This window comes from Ischnura elegans, chromosome 9 (assembly GCF_921293095.1).
Source record: "Ischnura elegans chromosome 9, ioIscEleg1.1, whole genome shotgun sequence".
NCBI classification, from domain to species: Eukaryota; Metazoa; Arthropoda; class Insecta; order Odonata; family Coenagrionidae; genus Ischnura; species Ischnura elegans.
Window position 1 is genome coordinate 76159679 of NC_060254.1, and position 25015 is coordinate 76184693.

At 40.4% G+C, this 25015-nt stretch overlaps 1 protein-coding gene across 1 annotated transcript in view; it reads left to right on the plus strand.

Annotated features, from left to right (window-relative positions):
* Positions 1 to 25015, plus strand: part of LOC124164958 — a 31037-nt gene that overhangs the window by 1279 nt on the left and 4743 nt on the right. The window contains exons 3-6 of the mRNA XM_046542196.1: positions 1 to 214; positions 3680 to 3849; positions 16279 to 16578; positions 20916 to 21351. Coding sequence (XP_046398152.1) covers positions 1 to 214; positions 3680 to 3849; positions 16279 to 16578; positions 20916 to 21351 — 1120 coding nt within the window. The remainder of the gene's footprint in view (positions 215 to 3679; positions 3850 to 16278; positions 16579 to 20915; positions 21352 to 25015) is intronic.

A 25015-nucleotide genomic window follows, 5' to 3' on the forward strand; every position in this document is an offset into this window, starting at 1 on the left:
GGAGTTGGATATTACAAGTTTAATAATACAAGAGTAACGTTTGATGAAGCTTTAGGAATGTGTGCAGCTGAAGGTAGTCATCTAGCCATTATCAATTCTGATGCAGAGTCTGAGGTGATGGCAGCTCTCTTTAAGGCCGATGATGACCCAGGTAGCTGGGCTTGGCTCGGATTTGATGACCAGCTGGTGGAGGGAGAATTCGTCACCATATTTGGTGAGTCTGTTATTTCATTTGCAAGACACGGAAATTGATTTTATCTCAAGCATTTTCCCATAGAAAAATTAGAAATGTTTCTACTCCCCTACATCACAAGCCATTTTCAAGTCTAAAATATTTGAAAATAATGTATCACTGGCCAAAGCAACTCACTATTTCTATACTATCTAAGTGGAATATTGCTGACTGGAAGGGATTTTGTGGAGCCGCAGAAGAGGTGCAGCGAGAGGAACCTCTTAGATTGGATCACGAAAACTATGAAGCACCTCTAATGCGTGACATCCACCAATATCGTTTTAGGGCAGTTTTATACGGATATATCAACACTAGGGTGGTGCGAAAAAACTCAAGTTCCAAATTTCGTGTCGTAATAGTGCGGAAAAGTTGCGATACGTTAGTACAAGAAAAACAAAAAAAGAATTATTAAAGTCGGACGTCATCTTCCGATCCCGCAAAGCACCTGAAAAAATGACAAAATTGAAAAAAATAGTTTTTTTTTTTCGTTGTAAAAAAAATAAATTAAAGTAATATCTTTTAACGCTGTAGCAAAAAATGATTACAAATAGCATAGGTTTTTATTTATATATGCATATTTATGGCATTTAACTGTTATTACCGATCGCACAAGATCATTAAAAATGTATAATTTTGCAATTTAGCCGGTTTTTCAGAGTTGTGTCATAATAACTTAAGGTAATATTTTAGTCTAAAATACATGTTTTATTATGCAGCTCTTCCTTTTTTATAAATGATTTAATAATATTTAAACAACCCAGAGCTCACCGCGGGGAGGTGGCTGCACTTTGAGTTCTACCCACACCCTCCATCCATCCAACCAATGAGGGTTACTGCTTCTACAATATTTAAATTTTTTGTCCTTCTTTTAAATTTTAACTTTTGAAAACTACTTTGTACTTCGATTTAGTGGTAAGGTCTGGTATAATGGACCATGATTTGAATTAGCCCTAATAAATCCATCTCTGGATCGATAGCCACAAAGCTTAACGGCTCCATTGCTTGCGTGTGATATGGGAAGTTATAATATCCCAATCTTGTTTATCGCCAGATTCAATGAAGGGAGCTATTTCTTCATTAGTAATTATTCTCATAAGAAGAGGTGGAGTAGATAGTTTGACTACATTCCAGTCAATCAATTCTGTATGGTCAGTTATTTCCAAGTTCATGGTAGGAGTAATGAAGTTTACGATAGGTTTGCCTTTTGGTTAAGTCTGTCTGGCTTTAAATACTCTTTTTAGCCCTAGCTCTCTAATGTGCCTTCTGTAATCAAAAACCATCGCCATTAATACATTCTCTTCGTGATCAAAGTTAGAGTTCCGTTCAATAACAGGGAAAACTACTTTCTTTTAATATCCAGGTATGTATCGAGAGGTTTCCTTTGCTCTGTTCACACGAGTCATCTAGCATGTGAAAATGGTCCAGTATCCCGGTTTGCTAAGTCATTTGGAAAGTCGCCACTTGTGATTGCTTGACTAATGTCAATAAGGTATCTTTGGTCCTTGCTCAAAATTTATCTATCAACTTGTAGAATTTCACATTCAATTGTTTGGAAATGCAGTTTGGAAGCTTTCCATAAACATTCATATTAGTCCAATTGGCCCATTAAATGATTTTTGGCCACTTGTTTCACCATCTAAATACTGAAAAATATGACAAAAGTAATTCAATGAAATGGAATAACCCAACTGCCCACTGCAGCGGGTGTCATTGGTGTTTTACGAGCTTTCTAATAGTGCAAACTTTCCATCTAATGTTGATGTTCGTGCCATCACAGAAAACTAACTCTAAGAACTCTAATGATACTCCTTGATCAGAGAGATAAGATAGTATGGAGACCACTATATCTTCAGCAGACCCGGAGCTTGTAGAAACATAACTCAAATACACACAAGCCGGTTCTTTTATTAGAGAATGGTGTTCCGCTATAACTGTCCGACAGTACTCCTTCGATTCAATCATTTCTATTACTATGGTATTGTCTACCCTTCCGTCAAAGTATAGCCGTGTAGCTCACCTAAATCAAGATGGATTTGCTGTAAATCGCTTATAATATTTTTCTTTTCCCTTTTAATTCTACATCGGTCAATGAACTTAGAATTATATTCTTCAGTTATAACACCAATGTCTACAAGTACACTTGATGCTATAGCAGCAGCTGGACGGTGAGACACCCCGTATTGATCACAATGAAAAGCTGTACTTTGGAATTTTACCCTCATTTGCCATGGTGATTTATATATTTTTGGATGTATTAGGCATGTAATCTTCCTAGTCAACAAATTTCTCCTTGATTGTTGAACTTTGCGTTGCGTCATTTAAAACCTCAATATCTTCACTTTTGGTTTCAATAGGGTTAACATGCTGCCTTTTTAAAGTGCAATTTTGCCTTTCAATTCTAGTGGTCAGTTTTATTGTCATTTTTGATCTAAAGAGCTAATTAAAACTTCTCAAAAATTATCCTCAAGTAATTATTACAAAACTCTGAAAAATAGGCGAAATTGCAAAATTTATACATTTTTAATGATCTTGTGTGATCGGTAATAACAGTTAAATGCCATAAATATGCATATATAAATAATAACCTATTCTTTTTGTAATCATTTTTTGCTACAGCGTTAAGGTATTAATTTAATTTAATTTTTTATAATGAAAAAAAACTATTTTTTTCATTTTTGTCATTTTTTCAGGTGCTTTGCGGGATCGGAAGATGACGTCCGACTTTAATAATTCTTTTTTTGTTTTTCTTGTACTAACGTATCGCAACTTTTCCGCACTATTACGATATGAAATTTGGAACTTGAGTATTTTCGCACCACCCTAATCAACACGTCAGGCTCCTTGGCCTCGCACGTAGTCAGGTGGCTTCTTGAGCTTTATCTTCCCTTGGATTTTTTTCACTGGACATTATAAAATGGAAGTTTAAGAGGTCCGTCCGTTACAACACGTTGGTAACAAGAAAGTTCAGAAACTTTCGGCATTGTGCTCTCATCGCGTACCTTTTTTCATCAAAAATTGGTTTTCCAGTCCCTCGCTTTTGTTCACCCATATTTGTTCATTCCTAACTCTATTGGTAAATATTTTGATTCCTCCACGTGGTACACAGTGATTGAGTTGTCGTAAATCTACTCTAGCTCCGAGACTCACGCACATTATCTTGTTAGAATTGAACTGTTAAATTTATTTTTCGTCACGTACCTCCCCCTCCAAGTAGCTAGGTACCAAAAATGAAAAGTTCCATCATGCTTTATGATCACGGCATTTGTGATTTTTTCCTCTGTGAAGTTTGCGAATCTTTGGTGCTAATTTTAAATGAACTTAGTCAGACAGCAATGTTTGATGCGCAGTTTGCAAAATTCACTATGAATTGAATTATGTAACTAAAGAAACATGCCGTAGTATTAGCATTAAAATTTGGGAGAAACTCATAGTTTCATTTCTTTGCAGGTCAGCCACTTAATTCGAGCGGATTTTATACGTGGTACAGCCCAGAAGAGCCAAATGGTGGAACAAGGGAAAACTGTGGAACTGCGTCTACAAATGGACTTTTGAATGATGAGAATTGTGGTTGTGAAATTTCGTTTATCTGCGAGTTTGATCTGTCATGGGCGGACAACTGAGGACCACGTTGTTTTCTGAAGCTAACCATTGTAATTTATTGTAAAAATAGTCATGCCGGAATGAATTGAAATTGATAATAATAGTAATAATATATATCACAGGATTGTAACGTATTCATTGAACCTGTAATGATGATGAACACTTGTAATCTTGTTGGTTGTATTTAGACTGATATGTTCAAAATAAATGACTTAACCCACTTGCTGCAGTTTTGAGGTTGAAAATCTAGCACTCTGCTTCGGGAAAATCTGGAAAATTCTGGTATGTGAAACATTTCACACTAAAAGGGATTTTTGTGTAGCTAAGGAAAAGAAATAGAGTGCGCTGTTACCGCCCTTGCCGGTCCCCGGATGGCTTCGCCGTTCGCCGTCCACGTCGGTCAAAGGCTCGATCGGAGGCGTGAGTCGCCACCCGCGGCCGCGCCGCGGTTTCCCTTACCTTCGTTTGGGGATCGCTGTGCCGCTCAGCGCCGATCCTCGTATTGGGCTATGTGCCCCCTCACGGCTACCTTTTCGATCCTCGGAACGGCTGCGCCGTTCCTCGTTATGTGGCGGCTTCGCTGCCAAGGGGTTGTGTGCCCACCCATGGCTACCCATTTGGTCATGGAAACGGCTTCGCCGTTCCTCGTTAAGGGCGGTTTCGCCGCTAAGGTATTCCGTCCACACCCACCACTGCGTACTACCAGCTATCACCTATGTTGGCGATGGATTCGGTAGCAATGAGATAAAGGGGTAAAAATGCGGCGGGATATAGATGCATCGTACCCAAGGGGGTGACTCGTTAGCTTTTTTAAATTTTTCGGAGAGAGTCCGGGGGTTACCGGGGGTTTTTATGTGTGTACTGACTACGTACATATATATCCTCCACACGAATTCTTTAGCGACGAGTCATGAGGGCATAGTTGTATTAATGCAAAAATGTGCGAATAGAGATAAAAATTGGCAACTTATAACAAAATTTTATTTTTTTCGGGGTCTTTCAGGGAGCCGCTTAAGTTTTTGAGGGATTTTCCTGCATAACATTGGTTTGCCACCCCACATTAAAAATTCCAGCTCCCTAGCTTTAGTGGAACCATGAATTTTCGACTATTACTAACATTTAGATTGCACATACCGTGTTCTCCTCCTGGCGGTGCATAGACGCACTAATAAGGCATCTATCACGTGAATTTCGTGGCCGCATCTTTTCGGGAAATGCTTTAAAAAATTCGGCTTTAAGTTGCCATGTGCTGGAATCCCCTATTCTTAGCTACTATTTTATGAAGAAATCAACATCACAAAATTTGAAGTTTTATTGCAGATCCGTAAAGAAAATGACGGGTAATTATAGCCCACTGAACACCCATTCTGAGTCAATAAAATCAGTACAACCCGGATGAATGGTACACGAAATGTGCGACTTATTAGGTAATTTTAATTTTTTTGGGGAGGTTCCAGGGGGTTATCGGGGGTTTTCAGGTACTATTCCCGTGTTGTGTGTAATTCTTAGCTAGCCGTCTTAGCTAAAAATGCCGGCCCTATAGCTGTAGTGTAAGCATGGTTTTTCGATGGTGGCACCCGTTTAAATTAAACATTCCGCGTTCTCCTGGTAGCGGCACGCAGGGGAACATTAAAGACATCACTCACGTGAATTTGGTGTCCCTACCTCGTCGGGAAGTGGCAAACACAAATTCCGAAAAATCTGAAAATTGTGTGATGGTGGGATGCAAACTAGACGGCGGATGTGTTGTAAGTTACCAAACGTCGTTGGAGCCGGGAAAAGGATTCGACTAATCTCCAACTTTGACGAATCATTGCGCAGGTCATGTTCGACTTCGATTGATATGATTCGACTATGAATTGACGTCATATAGATTTCTGTTTCGATTTGAGAGAGTTTAATTGGTAAATAAGCAGTCGTCGAAAAAAGCGGCGGCAATCCGAGGTGTTATTGGTCTACCCCTTGGTAAGATGGGCCATCTCAATGATACAGTGAGCCTGTGAAGAGGCCGTGACTTTGCGACTGGAGGCCATCTAAATGGAAATCAGAAAACCTACCCTAAATTGTTTATAAATCATAAATATTTTTGTTGTACATTGGTCTTTTTCCACGGCAAATTCTGAAATAAAAGTAAATTATAATTTAATTAAAATACTAATTCTATTTCATGTACTGAAACAAACGTCGCGTAAATACTTACCCATCAGATGCGATGGATTGGTGAGTGTGGATGAGTGAGTTGGTTGGAATCGTATTCGGAGGAAACACCCGATGGTTCTGATGTCCATTTAGCGTGGCAGAGCCGATTTTTCGATTGAGGATCTCACGGCTATCATCTCCTCAGGCTTCTCAACCACAAAGGTAAAGACGTTAGCGGAATGGTAAAAAGGGGACTTTCCACAATGTAATCCAAATATACAATCACATACTATTACGAACGCTCCCTCAACAGGCAGGTGTCGGGGACGAATGCCTGATTACGCAATCGTCCATACTGAACCCCGCGTGGTGCCATTTAACGACCACATGAAAGGTATAACAAAAGTAAGATCCGAAGCCAAGCTAGTTTAAAGTAGTTACAGCGCCTCGCTAAAGGTAACAAACATTTGATGAAACTTTGGTTACATTTATTTTTAAATACGCACTTTCAATGATAAAAAAAGGATTCCAATTTTCCGTTTTTGAGATATTTGACGGTCAAAATAAGATAATTTAGTATTTGTTCTTATTGAGAAAAACGGTTTTTTCGAGCTAGCGAACTGTTTGTAGGAAGGTGTTGTTGAAACGGCACTCGTTTGATGGGAGCTTTTGTGACAAATCTAAATAAGCAAGGGAAAGTATAAGTTCATGATAAAATAAGAGGGAAATTAGCGAAAAACTGCCTGAAACTGGCAAGATGGCCGCGGGGATCTCTTCCAGTAAACACACAGATATGGGCGTACGCAGAATCTAATCTTGGGGTGGGGGGAACCAGCCGTGGTCGTTCAAGTTGTAACTTTTTTGCACAGAAAAGGTTAATGAAACCAAAATTTCAAGGAAATTATGACATCAATTTATTAGTTTTTATGATTATTTGCTTGAAAATATAATGATTTTTATTTTAGGTTCAGTTCTTGTGCTAATATCATTTTCTTCAAAATAAAATTTGTTCATAACTTTATTTCAACGAAATTTATTTTCGCTTCTAAGAGAAGGGGGGGCAGGGGCTTGCACCCATGCCCACCGCTGGGTACTCCCACGCAGAATCGCAATCAATGCCTTTCATATTCTTTGATGAAAGAAACTACACTATTGTAGGACGTAATGCAACAAACGGTGAATGTAATACTACGCAATGGACGTGTCGGATACAAATAAAAATGGCGCTACTGGCTTTGGGAGCATGTGATGCGCCCGTATACTATCTTTGGTAGCAATCCGAGGAGCCGTAATGAAATGCATAGCGGACAGACAAACATAAAAAAATAAGAAAGACGAAAGGAAGCAGGCCTTAATGTGAATTGATAAGAGAGCTCCAATCTGAGCTGGCGTACCCAGTGAGAAATGGATCATCGAATCTACGTCGATTCGACGTCGAAGTACTCATCGATAAAACGTCTATCTACGCAGAATCTAATCTTGGGGTGGGGGGAACCAGCCGTGGTCGTTCAAGTTGTAACTTTTTTGCACAGAAAAGGTTAATGAAACCAAAATTTTAAGGAAATTATGACATCAATTTATTAGCTTTTATAATAATTTGCTTGAAAAATAATTATGTTTATTTCAGTTTCATGTCTTAAACTAATATTATTTTCTTCGACATAAAATTTGTTCATAACTTTATTTTAACGAAATTTATTTTCGCTTCTAGGGGGGGGGGCAGGGACAGGCACCCCTGCCCACCGCTGGGTACGCCCATGTACACAGAGCTGCCGCAGCCCTTACATACTCATTCATCCTTCTAACACGCATTTTAACTCCCCTCTCAGATCAGTTTTACCCTGTATGCTGGCCATCTGCCTCCTTCGTATCGCGACTAGAAATTTTCATTGCTGAGATTAAAAACAGTGCTTAACACAAAAGAAAGGTATTAGAGCTAAATAGTGCATTGAGCACGATACAGAAATGAAAAAAACAAGTGTGGAAAGGTAAGAGGACACTTAGCAAAGCAACTTCTCTTTCTATTAATTTCTCTATGTTGAATTTTATTCTCATGCATCATTCGGGAAGATAAGAGTTGCAGTTGCCAGTTGAATGCGGTGAAGAATGAAATATTAATTGAACTGCTATCTTAATCAAACAAAAATGAGCCATCGCGAAACGACTTAGATAGCTTGCAGATAGCCACAGATCAGATTGTCAACTGTAGATTATCAAGAGTCTTAGCACGCGATACATCGTGTATGAAATTGCTAAGCGATAAGGAGATCATCATATCTAAATTATTACCGAAAATTGCTGATTTCTCAATATTTACATCGCGGACGCAGATTCTGATCTGTATTGTCATATCATGGCTGCGTTTTCCTTCTGGAAAGCCAAGGATTACGATCTGGAAAAGAATTCCTGCGGATAAACTAGCGACGGGGAGACACCTTAGGAGTCTTCCAGCCTCAGGATTTTCGAGTCACTCTCACATCCAATACGTTTTTCGTCATGCATCGTCTCCTGTCCATATTTTCAAGCTCTCCAATGCTGCTGATAGCTCTTCTCCTAGCGAGCTGTGATGCCGCAGATTTTAGCAATTCGTCTATCTATGTGCAGAAAAGTTTCTCGGGTTTTCCACCGGTTGATGTTTTCCATGTCTCCCAACGTTTCGAGCAGCGACTTGCTGTTCATCCTCGGGGGATCTTCCGAATGCCGTTCTTCGAAATTTGATAAGTACATATACACCCCATCCATTGTCAGGTGTAACCTGATTGGTTCACGCGTGTTGTGCTTTTCCCGCCATTTTTGTTGTATATAAGGGATTTCATTTTCGGTCTTCTATCATTCCTGATTTGGAACCCAGTGTCTCTGTTGACGTTGTTGCGGTTGATGCGGATCTAAATGGTTTGTTCAATGGGTCGTAGGAATAGGGTGGTTTCCTTTTATTTTTTTTGCCTAAATCGAAATATTATTCCTCTTGGAATGCGTATTTCACTTTTTAAGATTTTTAAAAATGACAATATCTATTTTTCGCGATTAATTGAAAAGTGAAAAATTTCAAGAGCGCGAAAACGCGACGGCTAAGTATGAATGCTGACAAAAGCCTGCGTGACGTCATTCTGGTTCTAGCCGCCGCTGTGTGAGGCGACCTTGGTGCGAGGGTATGAGCGCCGCAAACGCCCCCGCTACGATGCAGGCTGCTAGCAGGTAGCAGAGTACCCAGCTACCAGGTAGCGCTTGGCTTAAATAAGGATTATTAATACCCTATTACACGAAGGAAACTTTCGGACCTTAGGCAATTTTAATAAGTGATTATTAAGACATGTTTCCCTGAGCTCTGCGCCTCGTGCATGCATTGGTAACCTCAGACGACGTATAACTCCTATCTTCTCCTATAGAAACTAGGTCCCTGTGACGTCTCGTGGAGCGGCATCGTATGGCCGCATTTTTCAAATGAGGTTAAAATTGGCCATTAACATTCATCTAAAGTAGGATTTCTAAGACCAAATATTTTGTACATTATGAAATCACTAATAGTGGGTAACATATCGCAAATCTATGTCTTCCGTTTTCTTTGATGAAGGAAACTACCCTATTTGTAAACGTTGACTACAAATGTGAATCCAAAGAGAGGAAAAACCCCGCCAAGGAGACCGAAAGAAAACATTCCCACGGCTCAACCTGCGCGTGAACGTGAGTACCCTCAGTCCATTCGATTCGCTATGGCTTGTGAGTTTGACTCCGTTCCCGCTATCCCGATCGCCCTCCCCTTAACCCGCGTCCATACTCGTCGGCTCTTGGTGGCGCACTGGTGAGAGATGCAGGTTACCTCATGTATTGTACCAACCTCCCAAGTTTTTACCGACCCGTCCGCATCAATTAAGTGGGGCTCGAGAATGGGCGTGCCCAGCGATGGGGCAGGGGTGGGCAGCTGCCCCCCTTAGATGCAAAAAAACGCAAAAGTCTTTAAGCAAAATCAGCATTGAATTGAAACGAATGTATGCAATAAATTTTCTCTAAACCCACTAAAAATAAATTTATTATGTAGTAGATTTGTAACTAAAATAAAACTGGTTTTTTTCAAGTAAATAATCTCATAAACTAATAAAGCGCTGTTATAATTTCCTTAAAATGTTGGTTTCGTTCACCTTTTCCATGATAAAATGTCTCAACTTGGCTTTCCCACCCCGTAGATCATGGCATGTTCACCCCCCTTGATCATGGCATGCCCCCCCTTGTTATGACCCTAGGTACGCCCGTGTGCTCTAGGGTGTCTACATATTATCGGAAACGATAGTACATGATAGACAAAGATCCCACATAGGAGGAGTCCAAAATGACCAAGTACCAAAAAACTCAATGATAAAATAATTCTCATTTTAAGACTTGCACCAGCTACATATATTTTATTAGTAGTTTTCCTGGAATTTAAATGATTGACAAATGATCTTTTCAAAAATAAACGAACTAATGATCGCAAATAATGATAACTACTACAACAGATTAGAATGCAAAATTTATTATGAAATACAATCAGGGCCGTAGAAAGCGAGGGGAACAAGGGTTGAAACCACCACGAAGACATAGTCCAACGTGTGCCCCCTTCTAGTGAACCACACCCCCAAGAAATGCATTTCCCTCTCTTAAACCCAACTCGAATAGTTTTTTTTTCCTGGCAGCGGTCTAGTATACATTTGTGCGCGCGCGACGAGGATTGATGAGTCCCTCCATGAAGTGGCACACTTTGGGGATCTTGCCACTTTGTCAGCTGACCAGGGATTAGGACCACTTTAGTAAATTTTAAAATAACTTTTCATTGCAAAAAGCACAGCTGACACAGATTCGCAATCACCAACAACCTCCAACTCACAGGGTGCTTTCCATTCTGGCGACTCACGCGTCGAACGAACACGAAAACCGTGACCCAAGTCGACTTTTGTCGACGTGTGTCGATGAATGGAAAGCACCCACTATTTACCGTAATGCCGACTCCTCAAACAATCCAATCAATAACAACAACTCCTTTCCTAGCCAACAGTAACCATGAATGTAACCTTGTCCGACTGTGAACTTCCCCATAATGACGTGTGCTCATTAACATACGTATTTATAAATCCCATGACTATGGAGAGTAATTAATCAGTTATTAAAATCGAAGCGTAATGTTCATTTCTTTTATCGACGTAATTTGAGGGCAGAATATCAGCAGTAGTTAAACATCGGCCCAAGAAAGATCGTATTCACACACAAACGGAAGCTCGGATTCACAGTCGCCATCATTGAGAAGCCCATCAAGTCCCACACAGCCACAGTTGCTTCCTCTTCCACCGTTTGGCCCTCCAGGCTGCCACTTGTTGAATCCAGTTGATGCAAGAGGATCACCTGAAATAAAATAAAAACCTAAAACACCATGGCCCGTATCATAAAAGTCCCCTCGAAGCCGGCCTCCACCTCATTGTCGTCAGGAGGAGGAGATGCGATATCATAAAACCGACCTCAACCTCAAAAACGTCGAATTTTGAGGCCAGCCTCGGCTCAAACTTTGAGGTTAGATTATTGTCGGCTCAAAACGTTTGAGGTGACTTCCGCCATTGCGAGAAGATGATGATTATTCGTCCATGATTATTAAACTCTTCCGTTATTTTCTGCCAATATCTTGCCTTGCTTGAAACGGACTTCGCATCCGAGTGATTTCACTCAATTACGTCCTTGTACTTGACCACCAAATTGCACAAAATTTCCTGCTCCTGCCTGGCCATGACTTACAAGGGGAATACACGACCTTTGGGTGGCCGATTGAGCTCAAATTTTCTGATTCGGTAGATCACGGCTATCAATTAAATATGCCGAAGCAAGACGACGCACTTCTCAAAACTTTCCGAGAAAAAAGCAATTAAAAATCGGAAAACACGGGTCTACAGTATATATCCGGTATTTCCTTACCTTTTCTTCAAGGCAGCGGTGACCCAGTGGTAACGGTGGTTGACTGTGGATGTAAGGACGGCGAGTTCGATATAGTACTTTTTTATTTTACTAAATTCTTCGTTTGCAAGTTTCGGAATGCTACTCGAACAAACGGAGAACGCGTTCTTTCCTCCGCCGCATCGACTGCCCTGTATTTTTTACGGTATACACGCGTCATTCACGCTTACGGATAATTTTCTCAATTAAACTCCCAATGAAAGCATAATCCGTCGATAAGGGTGGATTTCCCTCCGAATTAATAATTTAAATGTCATTACTCTGACCCCACTCCTACAGAAGACAATTTACACTCGCAATACCCTAATATACCTAGAGAGAACAAATAAAGAAAAACATCGCCCTTGGAAAGGCTATTATATAGCCCTTGCTTCATTTCCTACCCCTTTCAGCACTTATTGTTATTTAAAAAATGAATTAAAAATATTTTCATTGAGCTAACGAAGATAAGAAAACAATCTTTAAAAATGCAAACAATAAAATCCTTGAAAAATAAAATAAAAGAGTACCGTGAGCAAGGATCGAACTCGTCGTCCTATTACATCCTCAGTCAACTTCCGTTACCACTGGGCCACCGCTGCCTTTGTATAAGGTAAGGAAATACCGGATATATACCGTATACCCGTTTTTTACGATTTTTAATTGCTTTTTTCTCGAAAAGTTTTGAGAAGTGCGTCGCCTTGCTTCGGCATATTTAGTTGATAGCCGTGATCTACCGAATCAGAAGATTTGAGCTCAATCGGCCACCCGAATGTCGTGAATTCCCCTTGTTAGCCATTTCTGTTTCTATTGTTGATATTGGCGGGTATATCCCCGGCCGCAATCGGTATATCGCTACTGCGCATGTCTGCGCAAATACGATTCGAAAAAATGAACATGGAACAATACTGGAAGATTGTCAACTCTGAAACCAGAAACATAGTCCTCAACAATGCGTCATTTCCGCTGGCTCAATCCCCTCCTCCTATGAGCCGAGCTGGAGGAGACTTTTATGATATGACGCGGTCGAGGGATCTCCTCGTCGAGCTAGGCCGGCTTCAAACGAGGCCATCCTCAACTTCAACTTCGAGGGGACTTTTATGATACGGGCCCATGTTGCACCCAGACTACAGAGGGAGCTGGCAACTTGTATTCACCAGAGTCCGCTGGATGTCAGTTCTCTACACTACTCCCTTATAGGGTCAATTATGTAGTGTATTATCAACAATCCAGAGGACTCTGGTATTCAATCTTTTTCTGCCCCATTCAACCATTGCTGGGCTACTCAGGCTGGGGTCAGAGCGGCTCAAAAATATTTTTAAAAAGGCATTATCATCACTGGTCTAGAATCCTAAGATTGGTTTGATGTAGCTCTCTACTCAATTGTTCCATAAACCAGGTAATCTTTTCACACTCACGTATTTATTCTCTTTCACATCACTATTTACCTGCTTTATGCAGACTGTATCACAGGTCGTGTGTCATTTTTGACCTCTAATTTTATTAACTTCTCATCATGTGTTTCATGAAAATAGGCGTACTTATGGGGAAAGGTCCTAGGTTTTGTTGAGTGTAAGCAAAACTTTACTATATTGACCTGCTGACCTCACAATGAGGGTCCAAACCAAAAATTTGAATTTGCCTCATGGGGTTTCAGTGTTAAAAAAAATCGAGATAGAAAAAAAGTCGGAATTTCATTGACCAAGATGTCGATTCTTATGTTTTCGGACACGAGAAAACCGAAAATAGGTAACACTTTTATTTACGAAAATTTAACCGTTGACCCAGTAAGGTCACAGTCAAGGTCGTAAGAGTGGCAAAAAGAAAAGAATATCAACAAAGGTGTCGATCCATGGGTTTTAGAGGATGCCCAAGTCAATGGTATTGTCCTAATACCCGTATTATCCACTATTTGAACTTCAAGGTTAATACGGAAGTCAAAGGTCATAGAGGTAAACTTCGGGCCACCGTGACAACCAATGTTTGGAACCATGGGTATTTAAGGGTGCCTAAGTCGGTTTTGCAATTCATTGATTCGTATTGTTGATTTTTTGACCTCCGAATCTCAATGGAGTCAAAGGTGATGGAGTTAATTGTCGGGCCATCATGACAACCAACGTGTGGAACGATTGGTTTTAAAGGATGCCCACGTCATTTTTGCAGTTCATAGATCCATATTGTCGATCTTTTTATCTCTGAGTGTCACAATGGGGGTCAAAGGTCATAGAGGTATGATTCGAAATATGAGGGAAACTAATGTTACCAACCAAAGGTTTTGGAGGGTGATCTAGTGAGTGGCGTAGTAAACATATCCACGTATATTTCATTCGAGGTCTCCCCTTTCCGTTTTTGCCTCATTTGGAAAAGGCCAGATTGGCGCCGATGCGATGTCACTCCAAGTGACGTCACAAGGACCTAGATGCTATACGAGTAGTCAGGAGTTTTACATCGTTTGAGATTGCCAATGCATGGGGTACAGACCTCAGGGAAACATCTCTTGATAATCACCTATTAAAATTGCCTATGATCGGAAAGTTTCCTTCGTGAGATAGGGTATTATCTAATAACCCGCATGGGGATTTTAAGAATGCTTTCAGTATACCTTCACTTTATGACATTAATGATAACGATAGCAATATTTCACTGGGATAGTAGTGAAATCATGAGTTTTTTTTAGAGTTGAACATTATTTTCAAATCCTCTAGACGTAAAAATGACTTGTGATGACCTAAACGCCAACATTTGATTAGAGTAGTGTAAATATTTCGAATTTTTCCATTGGAAATTAATTGAGATTAAAATAAATTAGCATACTCACCAAATATGGTGACAAAGTCTCCCTCTTTCAGCCGATCATCAAATCCAATCCAAGCCCAGATTTTATGTTCTTTATTGGCCTTAAAGTGAGCTGCCATCACCCCAGACTCTGCGTCAGAATTGATGATGGCTAGGTGACCACCTTCAGCTGCACAAATTCGGTAAGCTTCATCAAATACGACCTCTGTTTGGTGAAATTTGTAATATCCAACTCCAGGATACAATTGGTAATCATCAGGCAGTGGTGGATAGGCTGAGATGGAAAAAAATACCAAGTAACTATAAAAAAATATGAAAGATTTCAACAGTGAATGCTAAATATGACTTATTACATCGTGAGCAGATCAACTTGAGTGCTGGGCGTCACAGTATTTTCGGGAATAGTATTATAACCACCTATCTGAAGAAAAATTTCATTAGCAATCCGACAGTCAACATCAGTGTTCTGCGTTGACTATCAAGTGTAATGCTCTATTCCTAGCAATAAATCATTGAGCCATATTTCCCTACGGAATCCTTTCTTTGGTATCCCACAGAGTTTAGGGCTCAATTTCCTCCTTTGCTTCAATCGAAGCTATGGTCATCGCTGAATCTCCAGTTGGCATCAAATGAAGTCGATTACCTATTGAAAAATCGCCAGAGGTTATGCATGGTAACTGATATCACTTTGGCCACGATTTTCCATAGAGTAACTCATTTGCCAAACTTGTAAGAGATTAAAAATTTTAGCGTTCGCGAAAATTTTGATATTTTTGAAGTTAGTGTAAAATATGTCATCAGCGGCCTCAACAGCCAATTACACCTGTACTTATGCTTCAATCCGTGGCAAACTTTTCAGCATTCTGTAACACTACGCGGCGGTCCGTTGGCAGGTAAAACGTTAATAGTTTACTCTTTTCAGAGAGGGTGACCGGATGACTCCCCCATATAAAAGTCCCTGATTTCATTACATAGAAAAGTTAACTAACTCATGCCTCGTCCAGATTAGGATTGTTCCAGCAATCGTTGGAACTATAGTGCATTCACACAACGATGGTTAAAACCTATACTGACCTCTAAAGTAAACGAGAAATTTACGGTTAGCAAAGCTGTTGAGGTATGCAGGATCAAGATATTACTGTGTTCAACGTATATTTAATGAACAATTTTTCTTCCGTCCATATTCTTCATTTCCTGGACAAATCCATGAAAAAAACAGCGAAGGGAGTTTCACGAACTTCTCGTCTTTCTCTTGTCGCTTCCTCCTCCGGCCTCCCAGCCATCGTAAAGTGGCAACGTTCGGAAATACGTGAACTCTTGTTCGGACATGCATTCACACAACTAGTTCTGCTAACTATCGTTAGGGCGATCGCTCGGACATTCGTAATTTGAACGGGACATCATGCATACCAACAATATCTCCTCGCAACAGAAACTTTTGACCTCCATCATCATCAGAGACGTTGTATTTGACGATCGTTTTCCAGTTTTTGGGCAGCTCCGGGGCACTTTCCGCCAGCGAAAAATTGTTGATGAAGTGGCCAGTTTTGTTCTTCCGGCAGGACATGGCGAAGTCCAAAGACCGATTGAGAGATCCACAGATAGACGGAGCGCTGAAATCTGCGGTATCACAGCTCGCCAGGAGAAGAGCTACCAACAGCAGTGGCAAGCTTGAAAATGTGGACAGGAGACGGTGCATGATGGAAACAAGATTGGATGTGAAAGTGTCTCGAAAAGATCCGGATACTGGAAGAATAACAAGGTGTCTCCCCGTAGCTGATTTATATGGGCTGCTACTTATCCGGATAGGAAAATTTGGGCTTTCGCTGTGTCGCAATTCAATTCAATTGCGAGCCATTAAGGTAATCAAGAACCTATTAGCAAATCGGTAGCCGAGTACAAAGGGCTATCGAACGAAACATTTTCACCAAATAGTGCTGGAACGCGCCCGAAACTGTCGTCCGCAAAATATGAGTCAACGAGGAATGAACCCGAAAAACAATTACCAAACCTAAGATTTATTTGACGCAGCTCGCCACGAAATTCACCTATCAGATAATCTTTTTACACCAACGTATTATTTCTCTTTCATGTCCTTCTTTACCTTTTCCATATATTTTGTTCGAGGTCTTCCTATTCTGTTCTTTCCATCAACTTGCCCATCGAAGATTTCCTTCATCAAGCAATTGCGTCTAAGGACAAGGGCGTACCCTGGGTAAAAGTAGGGGGGAGGGCAAGCCATGGTCGTTTAATATTAAAATTTACATGGAAAAAGTGAATTAAACCAAAATTTTAAGAAAATTATAAGTGCGCTTCATTTATAAAATTAGTTTCCTTAAAATGTTGGTTTCATTCACCTTTTCCATGCTAAAATGTCACAACTTGGCTTGCCCCCCCTCTAGACCATCGCTTACCCCCCCCCCCCTAGTTATGACCCTGGGTACGCCCTTAGTTTGACTCAATTTTTAAAATTATAGGAAAAGTTGACAAGGCAGAAAAACTTTCGTCACGTACACGTGCGTAAAGGCGGAAGCTCCCAGATGGTCTTTATCGGTTTCGCTTTCCTTCCGCTGCGCATCAGCACTTCCCAGCGTTCACTACATACTCCAGTGGATCTAAAATTATGGTGCACGGTATCAGGGGCGCAGCTAGGAATTAAGGCTGGGGGAGGTTTAGGTGCAACTAATACCGAGGTGTGTGGGGATATGGAACACCCACCAGGATAAGCGGTAGGGGAGAGATTGATAATTGCGGAATTTTAAGATAAATGGTCCATAATGGTGAGTTTGACGGCTTTCTGAGAGATTTTTTATTAATCCTTACACTATTCTATTAGCGATATCAATCCAATTAAGTAAAATAGATTAAAGTTAAAAATTGCTCTGAGCTCTGGAAGGGGGGTTTATTCCTCAAAACCCCCCCGCCACTGCATGGTATTTCCCCGCCACCGTACGGTATCCCCTACTCATCGTTTCTCTCTTAAGGCCTGTTTACACTATACATTAACACGTACAAGTCAATGTACGTTTGCGTGAACGATTTTGGTGGACCGGAACGGAACATGTACGAATTCATTAACCAAATTAGAACAGGTTCTATTTTCAGTGCATGCATTTGCACAAGTCGGGTGGTTACACGGTGCATTTTGGCGTTCATTCTCGCGTTCATACATTTAGACATTAACCCGTACGTGTTAAAGTATCGTGTAACCAGGCCTTTAAACCACATTTCGAAAGCCTCTGCCCTTGATTTCTCCGCTGCTGTCATTGTCCATTCCTCACTTGTGTAGAGAATCATACTCCAAATGTAAGTTCTAATAAATTTTTTCCTTACTTATACGTTTTGATTTCCCGTTGTAAAGGCCTGTTTACACGATACATTAACACGTACGAGTTGATGTACGTTTGCGTGAATGATTTTTGTGGACCGGAACGGAACATGTACGAATGCATGAACCAAATTAGAACAGGTTCTATTTTCTGTGCATGCATTCGCACAAGTTGGGTGGTTACACGGTGCATTTTGGCGTTCATTCTCGCGTTCATACATTTAGACATTAAGCGGTACGTGTTAATGTACCGTGTAAACAGGCCTTAAGATCTTTTTGCAAGATGTATTTTACGTTGTGGAAAATATTCTTATTACTATTCCTTTCACTGTCGCAGCGAGGGGGGGTTTTGGGGGATACCCCCCCCCAGAACTCAGAGAAATTTTAAGTTTAATCCATTTTACTTAATTGGATTGATATTACTAATAGAATAGTGTCATGATTAATAAAATATCCCTCAGAAATCCGTACAACTCACAATTTTGAACCATTTCTCTTAAAATTCAGCAATAGGGTGGTTTCCTGTTACTTTTTTATTGCCTAAATCAAAAGATTATTACCCCTGGAGTACGTATTTCACGCTTTTAGATTTTTAAATGACGATATCTATTTTTAGCGATTAAATGAAAAGTGAAAATTTTCAAGCGCGCGAAAACGCGACGGCTAATTATGAGTGCTAGGAAAACGCCGTGTGACGTCATTCTGGTTCCCGCTGTCGGCGTGTGTGGTGACCTTGGGGTGAGGCTTTGAGCGCTGATACGATGCAGGCTGTTAGCAGGTAGCTCTTGGCTTGAATAAGGATTATTAATACCCTATCAAACGAAGGAAACTTTAGGATCTTAGGCAGCTTTAATAGGTGATTATTAAGACATGTTTCCCTGAGCTCAGTGCCTCATGCATGCAATGGTAATCTCAGACGATGTAGAACTCCTATCCACTCCTATAGAAACTAGGTCCCTGTGACGTCAGGTGGAGTAGCATCGCATGGGCGCCAATCTGGCCTTTTTTAAATGCGGTTAAAATTGACCCTTGCCATTCGTCTAAACTAGGATTTCTAAAACCAAATAATTTGTATATTATGAATACACAAATGGTGGGTAACGAATCGCAATCAATGCCTTTCGTTTTCTTTGTTGAAGGAAACTACCCTATTTATTAATCTCGCACATACCGCTTATCCTGGTGGGTATTCCATACCTCCACACACCCCGGTATTAGTTGCACCTAAACCCCCCCTAGCCTAAATACCTAGCTGCGCCCCTGATTCCGTTCACGTCTTTACCTTTGTGACTGAGACATTGAGAACTGAGAAGATGATAGTCGTGATATCCATATTCGAAAACTCCGGCCGTACCGTGTCTCGGCCTAACCACACTACATCAAAACCGTCTGGCGTTTCCTTTGTCTACGATTCCAACCAACTCACTCACCCAGAGTCACCAATCCATCGCATCAGCAGGGTGAGTCTCTACGCGACGTTTATTACTAAAAATGAAATAGATCAATAATTTTCATTATTATTATCGTTATAGCCTTTATTATTACTATTATATAAATATTGTTATCATCATCGTCATCTTTTTCATTAAAGTTTCTTCAGTTTTAATTGGGTTTTTTGAAAAGAGCACGGGTTTTCACCAAAATTACTCCTTACTGCCGTGTTGAGTTGAAAATTTTTCTCGTGATGTGGCAAGTTGAGAATATAATGGTCTGTAACTATTTTGTATTTATTTTGGGACGACACCGGCAGCAGAGATGGCAGTAGGCGCTATAATAACCTACTTTTACTTTCTATTGCCGATTCTTGGCACCTGTTTATTTTCCCGCTGGTACTTGGTACTTGTTTATTTGTTATTATTTATTTTTCACAATTTGCTTGGAAAAATGCTCATGTCGGGCAAGAGCAAGACATTTTCTCGATTTACTGCTCGTTCAGGAAAATTCTAACAGACCTGAAGGTGTCTAATGTGACGGTATTTTTTATCGTTATAATTATTCAATTATTCTACGGTTCAGGTAGATTTACATTGAGTGTTTTGCGAGTTAGCTGAGCCAGCCCGGATTGGAGCTCTCTTTTCAGCTGACAATAAGGCCTACCTACTTTCATTCTATCTAATAAAACCTATTCTCTCCTTATCCTGCCTCGCATACCGAAACATCCTTTTTCTAACAAGCATTCTAACATCCCATCCCCGATCGATATTATCTTCATCTTTGCCATTTGTCTCCTCCCTGTCTCGTGTAGGAATTTTCATCGCAGAGATTTTAAAAAGGGCCGAATGCGGGACGCTTGATACACCGGTGATAAAATAAATGCGGAAAGGGTAGGGCGCCCTCGGAAAAATAATTTCTCGTTCTATAATTTTATCTGTGAAACATTTTGTTCGCATGCGTTATTCGGGGAGACAAGATTTGCAGTTGCCAGTAAAATGCTGTGAAAAATAGAGTGGAAAATTTTCAATTATATGAACTAATTTCTCCAGCAAACAAAAATAAGCCGGCGTGAAACGACCTAGTTACCTTTCCGATAGCTACATAGATATTTGGCTTTGTAGATTATCAGGGGTATTCGCATACGAAGCTTCCCGCATGAAGTTACTTTTTACCGGAGCGATAAGGAGAACATCACATTATATTTGTTCCTGATAATTGCTGCTTTCATCATTATATCCATCGCTGACACGGATTCTGTTCTCTTAGCCGTATTCTCATCCACATATCATGACTGCGCTTTGCTTGGTGAAAACGTTTTTCCAGTTCATATCGCTCTTGATGGACTAGCACTTCACCTATATCACTCGAAATTTTTCATTCGATCGCCGCTTGCACTCTGCGACCTATTTGATTACTGATTCTTGATTGCCTTAATAGCTCGCGATTGAATTGAATTGCGAACGCAGTGAAAGCCCAAGGATAAGAATCCCTGCGTATAAATCAGCGTCGGGCAGATACTTTGCGACTATTGGAACATCGGGATCTTTTAGAGTCACTCTCACGTCCATGGTTTCCGTCATGCACCGTTTCCTGTCCATATTTTCAAGCGTGCCGACGCTACAGATAGCCCTCCTCCTCCTTATAGTGAGTTGTGATGCCGCCGATTCGAGCGATACGTCGATCGATAGTTCGATCAATCGGTCGATGGAGTTCTCCCTTTCCTGCCGCAAGAACGAGACGGGTCACTTCATCACCGATTTCTCGCTGAAGAAGAGTTCGCCGCAGCTGCCCAATAACTGGAAATTGAACGTCAAACACAGCGTTACGGAGTATGGTGGAATTCAGACGTTTCAATTGTTGGGAGTGATTGTCGGTAAGCTTGATTTTGTTCACTTTTATGGGTCATGAAATCAGGGCCGTGGTTGGAGAAAAATTATGTCACGAAACTTTAACCCTGGACAATGCCGCAGCGAGGGGGGTTTTGGGGGATAAACCCCCCCCCCCCCAGAGCTTAGAGAAATTTTTAAGTTTAATCCATTTCACCTAATGGATGGGTATTACTTATAGAATAGTGTTTGGATTAATCAAAAATCCCTCAGAAAGCCGTAAAACTCGCCATTTTGAACCATTGATCTTAAAATTTTTCTGGTGGAGGGCCGCCACAACTCCCACTTACCCTGGCGGGTATGCAATACCCCACACCCTAAAGTATTAGTCGCGCCTAAAACCCCCCTAGCCTTAATTCTTAGCTGTGCCCCTGACCCTGGATACCTGATCTCAGTTTGAACCAAAATTAGGTAGGTACCAATCATATTTAGGTCTAAACTTACCATTTTTTAACTACAGAAACCGAGCCAAGCGCTTCGTATACTGAAAGACATTGAATCAACATGAATGCATTCATTGATAATGCTGCAGATGCCTTTCAGACAGCTAAGATATCTACAACATGTTTAGAAGGTGTCTTCAAGTTATTAAAGATATGTTTTTAGATATTAGCAAAAGACGTATAATAGATTACATAGATATTTTGTGCTATGTGGGAGTTTTCTACATTTTGTTATACTTTTTGTTTCTTGAGGACATTAATTTTAATTCTCGGATTAATCTTTCTTTAGTTTTATATTGGTTATATAATTAAAAAATTACATAATTCATCCCATGTTTTATCTTCTATTTTTATCACCTAAGAGTTTTTCCTTAAATCTTGGTGGAGGAAAGAAAATATTTCTTTTTGGTGCATTTTTCAAAATATTTTAACCATCAAAATATCGTCTTTTTGATCAAAAAGAAAAGGTCGCGATTGGGTCATGGTGGAGGAAAGGAAAATGTTATTCTTAGCCCGGGATTAAGACGTTTTTTCGACCATCTATATGACGTCTTAAAGACGTCTTTTTGACCTTGGTGTTCTCCCTGGGACGTCTGGCCGCGATTTTGCCCTGTTGCCGGATGTCCTGGACCGCTAGTGACTTCGATTGCTTTTCCTACCAGAGATCGCATTGTGTCCAAGGAATCCATCAACAGGCCAAAATCGCGGCAAATTGGAGCGCTTGGCTCAAAGTTTCCGTTCTAGGGCGCAACCAGCGGGAGGCAGGTGCCCTCCCCTGCCTCCCGCGAAAAAGAAATTTTGATCAAATTTTCTTTAAATCCAAGAAAAGTGATATGAGTATAAAACTTAATTGAAATCGAAATATTTTTTTAGGAGCAAATAATTTTAAAAATCAATAAAGCGCTTTATTGATTTTTAAAATTTTCGCGCGCTTTCATAATTTTCCTGAGATTTTTGTTTCATAACCTTTTCTGTGTTACAACTTCAACGAACATGGCTTCCCCCCCTCTAGTTTTGATCCTGGGTACATGGGCGTACCCAGCGAGGGGCAGGGGGGCAGCAGGCCCCCCGCCAGAAGCAAAAATCGCAAAAGTCTTTAAGCAAAATCAGTGCTGAATTGAAACGAAAGTATTCAACAAATTTCCTTTAAACCCACGAAAAATGATATGCATTAGTATAAGTCATGTAAGAGTAACTAAAATAAAAATATTTTTCAAGGAAATAATCTCGTAAACTAATAAAGTGCTGTTATATTTTTCTTAAAATGTTGGTTTCATTCACCTTTTCCATGCTAAAATGTCACAACTTGGCTTGCCCCCCCTAGTTATGATCCTGGATACGCCCTTATGTCTGTTGATAAAAAATAGTGCGTTTTCGATTTGAAAATCATTCGTAATTTTTTATCCTGCTGGCATCAGCTATCCAGGCATCAGTCATGTTATCAGAGCATTGATCTTGGCTTCCCCAAATTTTTAATTTATGTATGATACTATTTGGTATTTGTATGTACATTAGGGCGGATCGCAAAAATCGATTTTTTTCAAATCCATCTGGCCCAATGAAAAAAAGTTGTGGGACCGATCAAAAATAAGGCCTGAAAAATTTGAGACCTGTACGTGAACCCCTGACCCTCGCTCAAATGCAATTTAGGGGGGGAGGGTCAAAATTCGAAAAATATAATATTTTATGGTCATTTACCTATAGATTTTGCCGAGTTACTGCCCTTCTAGGGCACAAATTTCGTGCATTTTGACGTATCTGCCACCGTTTAGCCACAAAATGCCTAATTTGAGTCCGCGTCCGCGAAGAAAATATTCCAACGCCCACGCAGCGTCGCGGATACCAGAGCCGCAGGCCGATCCCTTCCCCTCCACGCTCGCTTCTCCCCCTCCCACGCCTCTAACACAGCAAAATCCATCCCGCGCATGCTGCTAGGAGGTCGTTTATCTTTCATAATATAAATCAGAAGATGGTAGACGGTAAAAAACGATGCGTAGTGAGACGACTTGTCCCTTATTTGGCGCCTCGTCGGCGTTAAACAAATCGATGTTAACAACTTTTAGAGAAGTGATGAAATAATTTTAGACCTGCGCACGCAGGAAAGGAGACTACGGTCTATGAAAACGCCTCTCGAGTGGCTATGAAGGTGTGCGAACTATGGTGACGCGCTTCTCTTCCATTATGAATGCGACTAAATAGATTTAGCGGTACCACAGGAAGTACTAAAACTTACGGAAAATCTAATACTACTAATAGGCCAAAAGTAGGGTTTTATTGAAGTATAAGACTCAAACAATTTTAAAGGAACATTTTAAATTATGCGATATTTTTTCGTGTAAGTGCATGGAGGAGCATAAGGTTCCCCTAATGAGAAGTATTTTGAGAGACAATCTGACGAAGAGAAAGATGATGGCTGCTGGATTGAACCCTAAAGAAACTCGACAACTTAGGAAAAAAGGGAATCGTAGGCGAGCGTTGAGTCGTCATCGTCAATTCTTGCACGGGAAAATAGTATCAAAAGTTTTCTTCATCAATTCATCCGAAGAAAATTAAAATGGCGAGAAATTAGCCGATTTGTATCTCTACTTTCCTCGTGAAATAAACATTAAAGACTATAACCTCAAATTGGAACTTCTTCGGGGAAAATGCGTCTGCCAACTGTGATAGAGGTATATGCAAGAACCAAGCAACAGCAATGATCGTTTCCGCAACTTTAGCTGACGCAAAAGTCATAACTTCGTAAGATTTATCAAAGCTAGTGTACCGGAATTACTTACGTAGACAAAAAAAGATGCTAATTACTGTGAATAAGAAAAGAGAGGTGTCATCAAAGGGTCTCATTTTATTGGAATGAAAGACTATACTCTTGTCTGATGAAAAAAGGGAAGAGGACTTAGGATCAATACAAGTTTATAGGGGAATGTGTGGTGTTAGTTGAAGAAACAGGGTCCCACTTTTGGAGGTTTGCCTCCCCCGTCGGAGGATTAGCAAAAGTTATAAAATCTGCGATTATCGATTCCTTTCCGAGTGAAAATTAGATACACAGAATTAAAAAGGATTTGATTATGATGGTACCAAGCGAATACCGCCCAAAAAGGAGGCATCATCCCTTTGCTATAAGCATAATTCTAACATCCCTTGCAGTGTGGGTAGACTCTTCTCGGGATTCCCACCGGGTTAATTTTTCCATAATGGCCAACATTTCAAG